This window comes from Sorex fumeus, unplaced genomic scaffold (genome assembly GCF_029834395.1).
Source record: "Sorex fumeus unplaced genomic scaffold, SorFum_2.1 ptg000265l, whole genome shotgun sequence".
Classification (NCBI taxonomy): Eukaryota; Metazoa; Chordata; class Mammalia; order Eulipotyphla; family Soricidae; genus Sorex; species Sorex fumeus.
Window position 1 is genome coordinate 24,819,707 of NW_026606322.1, and position 16,500 is coordinate 24,836,206.

General features: G+C 37.6%; 1 protein-coding gene across 1 annotated transcript in view; it reads right to left on the reverse strand.

Annotated features, from left to right (window-relative positions):
* Positions 1–336: 336 nt before the first annotated feature.
* The window catches only part of ADGRG7 (adhesion G protein-coupled receptor G7), a 72,047-nt gene continuing 55,883 nt past the window's right edge, over positions 337–16,500 (reverse strand). Inside the window, exons 13-17 of the mRNA XM_056109153.1 lie at positions 14,674–15,023; positions 13,328–13,418; positions 9,079–9,231; positions 4,790–4,946; positions 337–594 (exon numbers count right to left, since the gene is read on the reverse strand). Of these exons, the coding sequence (XP_055965128.1) occupies positions 337–594; positions 4,790–4,946; positions 9,079–9,231; positions 13,328–13,418; positions 14,674–15,023 (1,009 nt within the window). The remainder of the gene's footprint in view (positions 595–4,789; positions 4,947–9,078; positions 9,232–13,327; positions 13,419–14,673; positions 15,024–16,500) is intronic.

Consider the following 16,500-nt stretch of genomic DNA (forward strand, 5'->3'; position numbering starts at 1 on the left):
TTTTCATGTTCTTTCTTTGCATCCTTTTTGAAATTGCAAGAGAATTTTCAAAGGGTACCATGTAAACTGATATGACATAGGGAACAACAATTATATTGGATTATCTTGAGTACAGGATGAAATTATTCTCTTTTGCATAATAATTGACTGAATAATAGAACAGTTGCCATATACAATGTTCCTGATGATAATAAATATCATGTTTTACCTGATACTTAGCATGAGAAAAGTATCTTACAGGAGATTTACTAGGAGGACTAGGTAATAGAAAAAATAAGAAAAGCAAAATTCACATACATTTACTAACAAAAGAATCACAAGAGACAGTTTTACCATCTAGTTGCTTGTGCTTTCTGAGAAACTTCCAGTAACTGTTGTTTCTTCAAAATCTCCAGATGGTTCCAGCAGTTTAAATCGTTCGTTTAGGGATGGAAATGACTTGAGCATATTATACATTCGTACATGCAACCTTGGTTTGGTAAAGGAGGGTGGCCGCAAGCTCTTAGAAGATGATGAGAACGACTGCAGTGCTTTGGAAAATTGATTCTGGAAGATTTTTGTTCTGACAGTGTAGAGGATAAAAATCTGTACTCCCTGACATATAAAATAAAAAGTTTAATGGTAGATAAGTGTTGCGCTACAGAACAAAAGAAAGAAATTTTAGTTTACCTTGGTCCCCATTTTTTTAAATTAAGACAATTTCCAACTTGAATATATTAGTCTCTAGTTCCTGTGCACTTTTTTGTCTATAAAGTAATATTCCTCTCCTATTTATAATGGTACATATGAGTAATTTAGTATTAGAAGGCCTGGATTCAGTGTGTTCTTGAAATATAAACACAAAGACTAGCCACAAATGGGACATAATTGAGAGCCCAAAAACAGACCTATACATATATGGACAGGTAATTCATGACAATGGAACCAAGAATATACAATAAAAAAGAGAAAATGTTTTCAACAAATGGTGTTAGTAAACCTAGAGAGCAATTTGTAGAAAGAAAGAATATCAGATCAATGACTAATTCTAAATGGATTGGACACTCAGAGGTAAGAACACAAATCCCTTAGAAGAAAACATGGGCTCTTGACATTAACCTGAGAAGTATCTTTGGAGAGATGGAGTGATAGTACAGTGGGTAGAGTGTTTGCTTTGCATGCAGCTGACCTGGGTTTGATCCCGGCATTCCCATATGGTCCTCTGCCAGGAGGAACTCCTAATACAGAGCCAGGAGTAACCCCAGAGCATGTCTGGGAAAAGCCAAAAAGGAAACAATAAAATAAAATAAATATCTTTGGAGACACACACACACACACACACACACACACACACACAAAGAAAAAGTGAAAAACAATGGAACTATATCAAACTAAAAGGTATTTGCATAGCGAAAGAACCGACCATCAGAATGAAAAGATATTCTGAATGCAAAAAAGATGTTTATATATCATACATGGAGCATGAGATTAATATTCAAGATCTATAAAGAATTCATAAAACTTAAAAAAAAGTTGCCAGCCCAATTGAAAAGTGTGCAAAAAATGTAAATAAACACTTTCAAAGACATGAATAAAAGTCAGTGAATACCTAAAAAAATATTTGTAATCGCTCATTATTGGTCATATGCAAATCAAAACCGCAATAACATATCTCACACTTAAGAGATTTGTCTATGTTGAAAAAGTAGAAGCAAGTGTTGGCAAGAGTGTGGAAGAGAATACTCTGGCATTGATAGCTGGAAATGATTACTGTGGAAAAAACTGAGTGTTGAAAGGAGGTAAAAAGATAGACATAATAATCATTCAGTACTTCTTGTATTGCAAAACATAATACCCAAAAGGAGGGGGTGTGGAGAGAGAGAGCGAGTGAGCAAGAGAGAGAAAGAGGAAGAGAGAGAGAGAGAAAAAGAGGAAGGGAGAGAGAGAGAGAGAGAGAGAAGAAAAGTGTCTGTAGTAGAGGTAGTCTGTGGGGGCTGGGGGTGGAGGGAGGGAAACTGGGGACATTAGTGGTGGTAAATGTACTCTGGTGAAGGGATTGATGTTGGAGTATTGTATGACTGAAACCCAACCATAAACCACTTTGTAACTATGTATCTCATGGTGATTCAATTAAAAACATCATCGTCATCATCATAACAATAAAAGAGAAAAACCAAATAATCCAATTAAAAATGGTGGAGAACTTTTGTGATGATCTCGAGGAAAGATAAATATATATCACTGTCACTGTCCTCCCGTCGTTCATCGATTTGCTCAAGCGGGTCCAGTAACATTGCAAGACTTATTGTTACTGTGTTTGGCATATCGAATACCTCACGGGTAGCTTGCCAGGGCTTGCCGTGTGGGCGAGATACTCTCGGTACTCTCGGTAGCTTGCCGGGCTCTCCGAGATGGGCAGAGGTATCAAACTCAGGTCGGCCCAGTTGGCCGCGTGCAAGGCAAACACCCTACCCGCTGTGCTATCGCTCCAGCCCTTAAAAGACAATAAATATCAACACCATTGTAAGCACATTACCTTAACTGTAGTCGTGTTTTTAAATGGGCAAAAGGCTTAAACAGACATTTTTTTTAAAAAGAAGGCCTACAAATGGGTACTGGGGACATGTATCCAGTGTTTTACTGATCTTTGAGCATCACCAACAGTGCCTTCCAACCACCAAAAGAAGATATACAGGGCCTGGAGTGGTAGCACAGCGGTAGGGTGTTTGCCTTGCATGCAGTCAACCTGGGTTGATACCCAGCATCCCATATGGTCCCCTGCGCACTGCCAGGAGTAATTCCTGAGTACAGAGACAGGAGTAACCCCTGTGCATGGGTGTGACCCAAAAAGAAAAAAAAAGATATACAAGTGGCCAACAAGCATATGAACATCATGAATTAGGAAGGAAGTACAAATCAAAACCACAATGGCATGTCACTATATATGGGTGACTATTACTAAAGAGAACAAGACACAATAGATGTTGATGAGGACGTAGAGGAAGGGAATCTTTATATATGCAGTGTCAAAATAATCAGGTGCAACAATTATAAAAAAATGGTGGAGATTGCTGAAAAACTTAAAATTAAATTTCTATATGTCCCAGTAATTCTATGTCTGGGTATATGTTTGAAAAAAAAATTTATAAAGAACCTTGGGGTTGAGGATGTGACTAGTGGTAGAGGTTTTGCCTTGTATAGGTGAGGTCCTGGATTTGATCTCCAGCTCCACAAAAAATAAGTTAAACTCATTAAATAAAAAACAACCTTGAAGAGAGATCTGCAGACCATGTTCACTGTTGTATTATTCACAGTAGCCAAGATCTATATGAAGAGAACTTAAATATTCTTTGTACTAAGTGAATGTAAAGAAATGAAAATAATTGCATGTTTATACATATATAATACAGAATACAAAAATCCAGTCACAAAGGTTAATAACTGAATGCATCTGTGACAAGATGGATAATCCTGAAGAGCATTATGCTTAATGAAATACAGAAAAATACTATGCAACATATATAACTATATAGCATCACTTATGTGATAATATTTTAGGTCGATTTTATAGGAACAAATAGAATGTTGGATGTAGGCCTAGAATGAGAGGGAATGGGGTATTATATGCTTTGGAAAAGGAGAACTGCAATAGTAAAACTTAAAAATGCATTTGTGAAGGGGTAGGTCAAATAAGTATGAAGGAATAAGGTTGGGGACCGGAGCAAGAGTATAGCCGGCAGGGCCTTGCACACAACTGACTCGGGTTCGAATCCCACGCTCTGCCCACCATGTATGGTCCTCCAAGCCCTGTCATATATCTCACAATTTAAAAACTTAATAATTCATTTATACAGTAATGCTAAATATTTGGCTTTTATATGAACTGTCAGAAGTGACCCCTAAATACAGAGAAGGAGTGAGCCCTGAGCATCACCAGTCAGGGCTCAAAAATCAAGCCAAAAAAAAAAAAAGGATTCAGGTTGAAGGTGGGAGGGAACCTGGAGTCATTGATGAAGGTGTGTTACACAGTGTGGAGGACTGCAATTAGGAACTTTGTATGCCTGAAACCCTGAAACTTTGTAAATCACAATGTCTAAATAAAAATTAAGGACAAAACCTAATTTTTCATTACAAGGAATTCTGAGGATCTAATGTACTGCATTTTGCTTGATAATAAGATATTATAAACTTGAAAACTGCTGAATAGTTGGTTATGCTTTCTCATCACACAAAAAACATGCTATGAGGTGATGGATGTGATAATTATTTTGATCTTGGTAATAATTCCATTAATGTATATATACATATTTAGTCATTACATTGTATATTTTAATTATGTTTGTCAATTATTCCTAGTCTTCAATAAAATATTTTAGATATAAGATAAAATATAGAATTTAAAAGAGATACGGAAAACACATAGTCAACACAGAGAGCCCCAGCAATTATTATAACATTGTAACATATTGCTCCCAAACTGGGAGAATATTCCCAGGGCTGCTTTGGGAATGATTCAGGATGGGGTAGTAGCCTCAGATGCCGTGGGAAGGGGACTACACTTTCTGTTTGCTTTAAAATGGTAGATTTACAGAATTGTAATGGGAAATTTCTTGTTTGAAAAGACGGGGTAGGTCAAATAAGTATGAAAACCTACAACCTACATCATGATGGGGAGCTTCCCATCTAGTACATGAGAAAAAAATGCAAGAAAAGAAACTCTCAAATACATCTGAACTATGATCTTCAGGAAATTTTTAGAGGAGAAAATTTTAGGTAGGGTGACATCTCTACCACTGAAATCTGAAAGTACCTGAGTAGTGTTGAACAAGCAGAAAAAGTAGCTGAGGATGAGCCTGGTGTTATCATCATCAATGAGCATGAAGTATGCCAAAATCCAGGTAATTCCAAAAATGACTCCAACAGATAAAGTACTAAGAATCTTCTTAATAGATGAAACCTTTTTTGTGCTAAATAAGAAAAAAAATAAGAAAATGACTCATTTGCGGCCGCGCGACATCTTATCAGGACATCTTTTTATGACATCTTATTATCTCATTCCTACTTTGGACAAACTTGCAGGCTATCGAATGTAGCCTGCCCACAGGGCAGAGTCTGGCAAACTCCCCGTGGCGTATCAAATATGCCAAATACCAGTAACAATGATGGGTCTCATTCTCCTAAAGAGCCTTGAATATAATCTCAGGGCTAGGATGAAAGAGACATTACTGGGGCCTGCTCGAGACAATCGATGAATAACAGGATGATGAATGAATGAATGAATGAATGACTCATTTAGGTTTTATTAGTATCATTATTGCCCTCCTATTGCAATTTCATATTCTGAGCTGCCTTTACAAACTGTTTATATAATAATAGTATTCCTCAGATGAAAAAATAATATTGACCTATGTTACTGAAAATAAAATATGATTTAGGAAGCTCTCAAGAAATTCAGCGATTAATGTTTAAAAGCCAGAGCACAACAGTTCCTTCAAAATTGCTGCCAGAAAATTTTCTGAAGAATATACTTTTTCTTTGGAATGAAAATTTATTTTAGTCATCATCACTACTGGATCAGCCAGTGAGAAATTAATTTTAAAGGCACGTGGGACATCCCATACTCTAGATTGATATAGAGATGGCAGGTTATTAAAGTGCAGAGAACCTGAGGTTGCCATATGACTGACTTTGACTACTGGGACACAGTCAAAATGATACACATAAGTGCTCAAGCAGAGGTTTGAAAGCATGCTGCTCATTAAACTATATCTTCTCATACTATACTTTGGAGCCCTGAATCACTATGTTAAGAATACTGGAATGGCCAAATATGGGTGAACAAATACATGGAATAAAGATGAGTTTTCCCAACTCAGAAGCTACCACATGGGAACAGCCACTCACCAGACCTGAAGGTGATTCAACCCTAAATCATGCATGCACATTCAAGTCACCCAAGAGCAGAACAACCACCCAAACAACACTAAAGTCATAAAATATTAAATATTTGTTGTTCTAAGCTATTAAATTTTGTGGGTATTTGATATGCAACAAAAGATAACTAACTGATAGTTGGAAATAACTGATTAAACAATTAAATAGTAACCAAATTTTCATTATAACTATGACAGTTTAAGAACATGAGCTATCAACCAAAATTTAGAAACAATTTCCATTGATGTCTACGACAAAAATGATACTGTTGTGTGTAATGGAACTATAATTTAGCTTGTTAATTTCAGAACACTTTACCAAGGTTATCCTGGCCTATTAAACTTAAATTGGAATAACTATCAATGATTGTCTTGTACGAATATTTTCCTCAGATATAGACTACCATTCTTATGGGAAAGATGATATTCAGTAAAGCATATATTTAAGATGATTGATAAAGCAGATATTTAAGATTATATTCCAATTAATTATAGTTGTTTTCAACATCTGTTCATACCAAATGGCTCTACTAATGACCAGCAAAACTCAAAGATATGCTTATAATAAAAATACTTGAGTTAAACAGAATCTTGTAGAATTAAAATTGAATTCACAGTTTCTTTATACTATGTCATAATTATTTCTTGCTATGAGAATTGGGGGAGGGGTAATGTGTTCAGTAAGCTCTGTTTTCTGACTCTCTGACTGAACATTTTATCTTTCTATTAGGAATGACAGTAAAAAATGCTAAGTGGAAGCCATACCCACTCTCATTGCTTCTGCCATTTTGACTCACACACCAGTTCTTCTTCTCGTGTTCTCGATTAAATCTCCCATGAGATGCATGCTAAGCAGCTAAACTTTATGGAATCACCAGTCCCCACAGCTGAAAACTCTGGAGCACCCATGGGAGTGGGTGAACTGAGTAGAGATCTGCGGAAGCCCCCAGCAGCCACAACCATAACCCACCACGACAGCCACACCAAGGGCTCAACTCCACAGCTTCATGCATATTCTCTACAGAGGCACCGGACTGCGAATAACTTCAGGAATCCAGTGTCTAGAGTCCAGGCTGAGAACTCTGGTGTTTTGTTTTTGTTTTTGTTTTTTGAGTCAGAGTGAGTAGCCTCCCCCACCAACCCCAATACTTCCCAACCCCCAACAGTCATGCCCACCTCCCACAGCCATGTCAACTCATTGGCCCAGAAGTCTCTGGACCTCATGGTCACATATGCAGCCAAGCAATACCTCCCAAAGCAACTTACAGCTTAATAAATTATTAGACCAGGACTTAACAAACCTGCCATCAGGTATAGCAATTTTTCACATAATTTTTTTCTATATTGTAGCTTTGTTATCTAAACAATTTTAATTCTAGAATTTTATCAAACTGTGGCTTTTTTTTTCTACATTGAAAAAAATGTTTTTAATTTGTTTATTAGTGAATCACCGTGGGGTACAGTTACAGACTTACAAACTTTCGTGCTTGCATTTTAGATGGTTGAGTACCCATATCTCCACCAGTGCCCATTTTCCACCACCCATTTCCCAGCATCCCTCCCACCACCCCTGCCCCATCACCTCCATCCCACCCCACCTCTGTGGCAGGGCATTCCCTTTTGTTCTCTCCTTTTGGGTGTTGCGGTTTGTAGTAGAGGTATTAAGTGACCGCCATGTTTAGTCTATAGTCTACTTTCAGTCCACATCTCCCATCCTGAGCAGGCACTCCTAAGCACCCTTTACGTGATGGTCCCTTCTCTATCTGAGCTAAGCACCCTTTATGTGATGGTCCCTTCTTTTCCCCCAGCATGGGAGGCTGGTTTCTAAGCTGTGGAGTAATCCTCCTGGTACTTATCTCTACCTTTCTTGGGTGTTAGTTCCCCATTCTGTTACTTTATATTCCACAAATGAGTGCAATCTTTCTATGTCTGTCCCTCTCTTTCTGATTCATTTCACTTAACATGATACTTTCCATGTTGATCCACTTATATGCAAATTTCATGACTCCATAAAAAATTTAATGTTTTAAAAAAGAAAAAATGCTAAGTGAGATGAGAGAAGCTATGAAAAGGGAGACTTGTGGGCTGGAGAGATAGTATAGCAGGTAGGACGCTTGCTTTGCACGTAGCTGACTTGGCGTCCAATATCCTGAGCACCACCACCTAGAGTGATTTCTGAGTGCGGAGCCCTAAGTAACCCTTGAGCACCAGTAGGAGTGAGCCCCTACTAGTGGCCACACACAAAAAAACAAGCAAACAAAAAAGGGAGTCTCAATATCATATGAGAACTGGTATTCAGAAAGAATATAGTCTATCTTCGGTCTGGAGCAATAGCACAGCGGGTAGGATGTTTGCCTTGCATGCAGCCAATCTGGGTTCGATTCCCAGCATCCTATATGATCCCCTAAGCACTGCCAGAAGTAATACCTCAGTGCAGAGCCAGGAGTAACCCCTGAGCACCACTATTCTTCCCAAAAAAGAAAAAAATAAAAAGAATATAGTCTATCTGTGGGGTGTGTACTCAATGGTGCCAGATAATCCAACATTTACAAGATAAAATGCAAGATATTTCAAGTCAAATGCAATTTTAAATGTCCTCTGCAGTTTTTATATACTTGCAACCAATCTGAAATATGTGAACACATTCTGTGACTCAAGGTACACATGTAAAATATAGCCTACAGCTACTAATATGTAAATTAAAATATAGCTACCCTGTACCTCCTCACATACTTTCATTTTTTTAATTACTTAAATCTTCTTTAAATTTGATATTGAAGGAGGAAATCTTTTTTAACAGTCTTTTTTATGTATGTGAGTATGCAGTGCCAGGGAACAAACTCAGGACCTACAGGGCATGTGCCCTACCACTAAGCTATACTTCTTGCTCCAGGATTATTTTTTATATGAGCTCAGGTAGCACAAAAGTGTTTTGTGTTATGCAATGTGGTAGGCACACCTTGAAGTACTCATATTGAAAGGAGAAGAAGAGTCACTTTCAGATACAAAACTAAGAGAAAGATCTATCTGCAAATTACCTATGTCTGTCATGTCCCAGCATCTGAAGACTCTCTGAGAACTATGGAGGTATTATGATGTTGCATAATACCTAATACATAATAATGATGAGTCATGCCTGCAGCTTCTCACTGGTTGGGAATCTTACCTCGTCAGTTTGTTATTATCTTTCCACAGCACTTTAACAGTGATGATAATAAATATAACAACATTGCTGATAAGGATAATGGTAACAGGTATGATGAATGACCACAACAGTGGACTATTTTTCAGATCATTTTCTGAGGTTGCCAGCCAGCAGCTGTAGAGAGAAAATTTACTGTTTTCAGCAAACTAGAAAAGGCCCACCTTTTGTTCTCTATGCCATTAGTGTTATTGTCGTTCACACACCTGAAAAATCTACTAAAATCCAGGATCCCTTCGCATCCTCTGTATATGACTTTCAAATATTCAGTTACCAGAAAAAAAAATGAAATGTGTTGGTACTGCCATATTTCTATGAAACAGTATTAGTATTTGGATCAGGGAGTTCTAGACTTAAATGTCACTCTCACTGACACGAAATGATCCCTCTCATACACATGATATAAAGAAACATGGTAGGGAATAACAAATAACCCAAACCAATAGAAACAAAGAACATGAGAACCGGTCTTCAACAGGAAGCTGCTACTTTGGGAGTTAGGGGTCAGGGATAGGACACGGAAGAGAACACTACAGTGACAGTGGTGGTGGAAAGTGGTCACTCTGGAGAAGGGGGTGATAAAAGGTGGTAAAGTGCTAAGCATGAAACCTTATCAAGTAACACTAATGTAAATCACAGCATGTAAAATTTATATTGAAAGTGCCTGTCATAGAAGCATGCTGGGGAGTGGGAGGGGAGTTGAGGTCATGGCACTTCCCTGATTTTTAAACAAATTCCATATTCTTTTCCCCAATTTTTAAAGTAAAATAGATTTAATTTGGAGGGTTTTTTTTTGGGGGGGGAGAGAGAGAGAGAGAGAGTAACACACTCAAGAGAGAGCGAGGGCTTCTCCAAGAGTGGAGAGAAACCCCTAGACACATCTCAGCATTAGATAGGAAAGAATGAAAGTACACATCTCAAGAAAGGAGATGTGGGTGACACATGTGCTTGGGCACCACATGTGTTCAGCCATGTGGGCGCAAGCAGCACATGGGCTCAGGAAGCATATGCGCCTTCCTCAATATTTTTATAGCTTCATGTTTTTTTTGTTGTTTTCTTATTCCATAAATTAAACAGTTTCTTAATGGGCACTTTTAAAACCTGCGTGTTTGACCTGGAGCAATAGTACAGTGGGTCTGGAGTTTACCTTGCATGCACTTAACCTAGATTCGATCCCTGACACTCTATATAGTACCCTGAACCCTTCCAGAAGTGATTCTTGAGCACAGAGCCAGAAGTATGCGCTAACCACCACTGGTGTGGTCCCAAAACAAAACAAATATTAAAACCCGTATGTTTGGAAAATAGCTGAGAGGTTAATGTATCCATTTTGGATTTTGCCATTCATTATTGCTTTTATTGGTATTTTTTTCATCTATTAGATATAGTAATGAAGTCTTGGTAATACTATAAGAATAGAGTCATTCATATAGTATTTACAAGGAACCTGTTATTTTCTAGGCTCTTCTAGATACTAGGGTACTAGTAGTGAACAACAAAATCAAAAATAAAATAAACCTTCTTTAGCAAAAAGACATTGATAAAACTAACCCCCTAAATATATACACTATATTTGATGGTGACAGTTCTAGGAAAAAGTCATTTAATTCTTAAACCCAGCTGTAGAAAGCAAATCATTTCACAACGCCTTTTCAGCATGTCTGATTTGGCGGGGGGGGGGGGGGGGGCATAAACTCTAAATAATAATGGTGCATCTTTTATCGAAACAATGAATCTAGTCAAAGTAGATAGAGTGTTAACTAGAACTCATCTGCTTCACAGGAATTGGTAGGGGTGGGAGGTGGGGTTCTATTGGGGTTCGCGGTAAAAAATAAGTATTGGTAAAGGGAAATGTGTTTGATATTTACATGACTGAGACCTAAACCTGAAAGTTCTGTAACTTTTCCCACAGTGATTCAATAAAGAAATAAATTAAAAATTAAAAAATTAAAAATTTTTTTAAAAATTTAAAAAAAAGAAAAGCTCTAAGGTATCTGAAAATTTTCCAGGCAGAGGAACTGCAAGTTTCTTGAGTTAACAGCTTAAGGAACAATAAAGACAATAGCATGGTTAAGAAGAGTAAGGGACCAGAGTTGTAGTACAGCAGGTAGGGTGTTTGCTTTTCATGCAACAGATCAGGTTCAATTCCCAGGCACCACATATTATCCCCTGAGCCCCTCAAGGAGTGATCGATGAGTAAAGAGCCAGGAGTAAATCCTCAGCATACCCAGGAGTGTAAAAAAAAAGAGTAACTAAAAAAGAAGAGTAAGTAAAGGGGATTTATGAAAAGATGAAATAATGTAAGAGCTTTATTGGGTGACTGCATATAGTCCTGGTTAAAAAAAAGGCAGTGATGTGATCTATCTTATATAAATTTTAAAGGAATTGCTCTAACTAGATGCAGTGATAAGAGAAGAGCACATGCAAAAGGGGGAAATTAGCTAAGAGTCTATTGTATCTAGAAGGCTTGACTCAGAAAAGATTCAGAAACAGTTTTGGCTTGCTCTTCATACCTGTGTTCTCCTTTGAACACATCTTACTCGCTTATCTTCAAGTATCTTTGTTTGCTTTCTTCCACTCTGGAGAAGCCCGCATTCTGTCATTCTGTCTTGAACACATATTACTCTCTCTCCCCTCACATCTTTCTAGTAAGTTTTGTTCAATAAAAAAAATCTTGCTTAAGAGTTAGAGAAATAGTTCTCTCTCTCTCTCTCTCTCTCTCAGGAGGTGGGGGAGGAAGTTTACTGGGAAGAGGGGAGGGTGCTTGCTTTGCACATGGCCAATCCCAGTTAGATCCCTAGCACCCCATATGGTACTCCAAACCCACCAGAGTAAACCCTGAGTACTGCCAAATATAACCCAAAACACAAAAAACACACCCAAAAACCTTATCTTGCTTTACTTAAAAACAAAATCAAAACAATATTTTTCAGGATATATTTACAGGCAAAGAAAAAGGATTGACTGGTTTATTGAATGTGAGTTTCACAAAAGTTAAAGATGGCACCAAAAATCTTTGAGGTACCTGTAACCTAGAAGGATGAAATGGATAATACAATGGTAAGAGGAAGCTTAGATTATAGAGCAGGAGGTATCCTGTTAGGCAGCCATGTTTGGGAGCAGACATCTGGGAATTTACAAAATAGTGTGAGGAGCCCTGGAAAATGCTTTTAATTTAAGTATTTAATTATAGAATGTTTTCTTTTTTTCTTTAGGAAAAAACACCTTTAGCATGCATGCCAAATAATTTCTATTTTTTTACTTTCGAATCTTGTAATAAGTTAGGTTTCCAATATATAGAAACTGGGATGATGTTTATGTCTCAGTAAGGAGTCTAAAAATGAAAAGGAGTATCACAAACTTGTTAATAGAATAGGTCCTTCCTAACTAAACAGTGTAAGGTAGCAAATTTATCTTCAGGATTTCTGGATTCTCTTTTTCTTTTATTTGTAATTAAAATATTCACCTTTCAGTTATCTACACAGAAGAAACAACAGGACACTTGGCTAAAATTTAATAAAATTCTAATGAGAAGTACATTTAAATCTCAAAAAACTCCTTAACAGATATTTTGGGAAGTTTTGGAAGTAGGACTTTCAAATCTCCAGAAGCAAGAGGCCATCTAAGTTATAAATGTAAAAGACTTTCTAGAGAAACAAAGTTTAATGAGGGGTGGGAAGGGAAGGAAATGCTGGAGAAAGAAAAGAAACAATTCAAATTCTACCAGAAGACAAACTTTCATGGTTAGAGCAATAGTACAGTGGGTAGGGCTCTTCCTTGCCTTTGCACACTAACAGAAATGGAGAAATAGAAAATAAATTCTAATTTTTGATCCATGTTTGATCCCTGGGATCACTATGGCAAAGCAATGCAAATGCCTAGCCCACTGTACTATCTCTCTTGCCCTCATATGACATTTGTAAAGTGAGACACACATTGGGCCACTTGGACTCACTCATCATCATTGTGTAGTTACACTCATATAAAAAAATTTTGAAATTAAAAAAAATATACAAACTCGTGGAGCCAGAGTGATTGAACACAGTGAATAGAGTGCTTGCCTTGCATGTAGCCAATTCAGGTTTCATCCTGGGCACCCCATTAGTCCCCTGAACTCTACCAGTGTTGATCCCTGAGCACAGAGACAGGAGTAAGCCACAACTGAGCACAACTGGGTGTTATCTCAAAAACAAACAGAAATATACAAACTCACATTTCCTCCTGCCGATATTTTGACACCCAATATGTGTTATGCTGAGCATAAATAATTCCAATTGTCATAGCCACCACTACAGCTGGGACTCCTATATGACAGAGACACAAAATAAACACTTAACTCAAGACAAGGATTGATTATGAAACAATATGAATGAATTATACATTTTAGCAAAGCCTGGCAAGCTACCTGTGACATATTTGATATGCCAAACACAGTAACAACAAGTCTCACAATGGAGACATTACTGGGCCCACTCAAGCAAATCGATGAACAATGGGAGAACAGTGCTACAGCGACAGTGCCATCCTTTTCTGGATATATTTTTATTTCTACGACAGACAATATTCCAAATGATGATACAGACATAGAACAACAAAACACAACATCATCTGTGTTTATCTCTGTCAATCAGTGCTGGTTCTCCATGTCATCCTATACTCTATCTCATTTCTTAGTCTGGTCTAAATTTTCATTCTAAATGGCCTAATTTCTTTTTCACTTGTAGTACTGTCCTCCCATCACTCATCGATTTGCTCAAGCAGGCCCAGTAACATCTCCATTGTGAGACTTGTTGTTACTGTGTTTGGCATATCGAATGTGCCACAGGGAACTTGCCAGGCTCTGCCGTGCGGACGAGATACTCTAGGTAGCTTGCCAGGCTCTCTGAGAGGGGCTGAGGAATCGAACCTGGCTCGGCCAAGTCGGCTGCACACAAGGCAAACACCCTACCGCTGTTCTAGTGGGTTATCAGAACTTATTAATGCTAGGATCGCTTTTTCACTTGAATGAACTAAAATTTAGATATCACTGAAAGAATTCTCTTTTACTGGAATAGAAAAAAAATTTTTAAATATTTCTCTTAGAGTCACTGTGTCTTTCTGGAAATATTCCTTTTAAGTAACTGGAAAGTTCATTATTTGTGGTAAATAATAAATCAGTGTTCTTCAATATTTTTTACACCTGAGGACCAGCACCTGCCTATATAATAGTTTACAAACTAGCAATTATAACCACTGTGGCAAGAACTTTGGTTTTCAACCTTTCTACCTCTGCAGACCAGGATCATCTGTGGATCAGCCATTGAAAACTATTGATCTAAATCCTAAAAGGAATAGAATACCAAGGGAAATTAACATCTTAAAGTTAGTTAAAAGATTTGTACCATAGCGCCTTGACCAAATCTGCCTCTTTTATTTAAGCATGAGACAATAGTGAAAGACACTCAATGATCACAAAATTTTCTACCGCCCCTACCTGAAGACCTTAGACTATGCAGGCATTTGCTTAAGTTAAATAATTTCAACGAAATTGACTTTCTGAGCAAGTGGAGAATCACTTACCCCATCCAATTAAAGAGATGTAAAGAATGAAATGTGGAGGAAGAGGCTTCATGGTCCTAATGAGAAGGAAGTAGAGCTGCGCAGCACTGATCCCATTCCACATAAAGGTCACTAACAAAAAGTAGTGCAGCAAGGCGGCAATTGCAGTGCACGTGGGATTACTGGGGGGCTCACTAATCTCTTGGGAGGGCACTTCATTGCCCGTCATCAGAGATTCGCTGCTGTCATCATCAGTTGGTTTTAAACTTTTATTGGAGTTTTCAATTCCGAACACAAAGAGGAGGTTGAAAATCAACATAGATGTGCACAGACTGACCAATACCCAGGTTACGGAGGTTTTTCTGCCTTTCCTGAAAATAAGTAAGTGAATATAATTACACTGATATATAAGACAATTTAAAAAATTATTTCCATTGAAATTGTGAATGAGCAAATATTATAACCGAAAATATTTCCAGCTGATAGTACAGTGGGCCAGATAGTAAATCTACCTTCCCAAAGACACCAGAAAGACTTAATAATCTTTTCTTGTTTCATTTTCACAAGGAAGGGTTAGAGGAAATAGATACATCCTTTCTTGCAAGTGTTCTTTAAAAAATATCAATAGCTATTCTACAGGGAATAGAGAGATAATACAATGGGTAGCATGCTGGGGCTTGCCTTGCATGTGACCAACCGGGGTTAGAATTCCAAAATCTTGTATGGTCTCCCAGTCCTCACCAGGAGTGATTCCTGAGCACAGAGTGAGGAGGGATTCTTGAGCACAGTCAAGCGTAGCCCCCAAACATACACAAATACAAAACAAAAGTCATTCTGCTGAGATAACCCCCACTGAACTCTACCTTCTGGAATTTACTCCTGTGAACTCACTTCCCAGGGCTTGTCTGTATCTTGATTTAACTAACAGAAAGCCTAGCAGGCAGAGCCAACTTACTCATTAAACTCAAATCACTCAATAACCCATAACAATCTTTTATCACTTAAGGACCAGAAGAAAAAATAAACTTTTAAATTAAAAAAGTAGCATATATTAAGACATTCATCTTTTAGGTGTTAATATTTTGTTTACTGCATGTTGAAATTATAGTGAAGATATTACATTAAATAAAATATGTTATTAAATATGTATATGTATATATATATGTTGAGGCAAGAGAAATATTATGAAGGTTCAGGCATATGCCTTTTATATGGCAGGCCCCACTTGAATCTTCAGCACCATACCAACCCCCAAGCATTGCTTGGGGGCACCCTAGAGCACCACTGTGGTGACCTGGATAAACCCTGACATCACTGGACCAAGCAGCACCGTATCCTGGTGCCCACACACTGAATTGCTGATCCTGTTGATCTGGGAACCCCTAAGCCCTATAAGCACGCTTGGAAGATTCCTTCCCCCACAATTTTTCTTACTATGTTTGTCTTCTTACTAACACCATTTAAAAATATACACTAATCCTTTTTAAAAAAATTTTTTTTAGTTGAAGAAGGGTGTCACAGAGGTAAAAGTATGGTTTTAGGCAAAGAAATTAATGATGCAATTACCAAGATATTTCTCTATGGAACCAAATTGTCTGTTAAAGTGTTGTGATTGTAGAAGTATATATAAAGGGATATATATGAGAATTATTTTCTTTCACATGACAGATAACAGACTTGTAGTCATAGAGCATGTAATTTTCCTTCAAGTCACCAAACTCAGTATGTAAGTAAATATTTATCTTTGGATATATTTGTATAATGCCTGTCTTCCCTGCTGAGAATGTAAATACTTTAAAAGATGGAAGCTTTACCTATCCTGTCATGGTTTTTAATTCAGTCCTCACA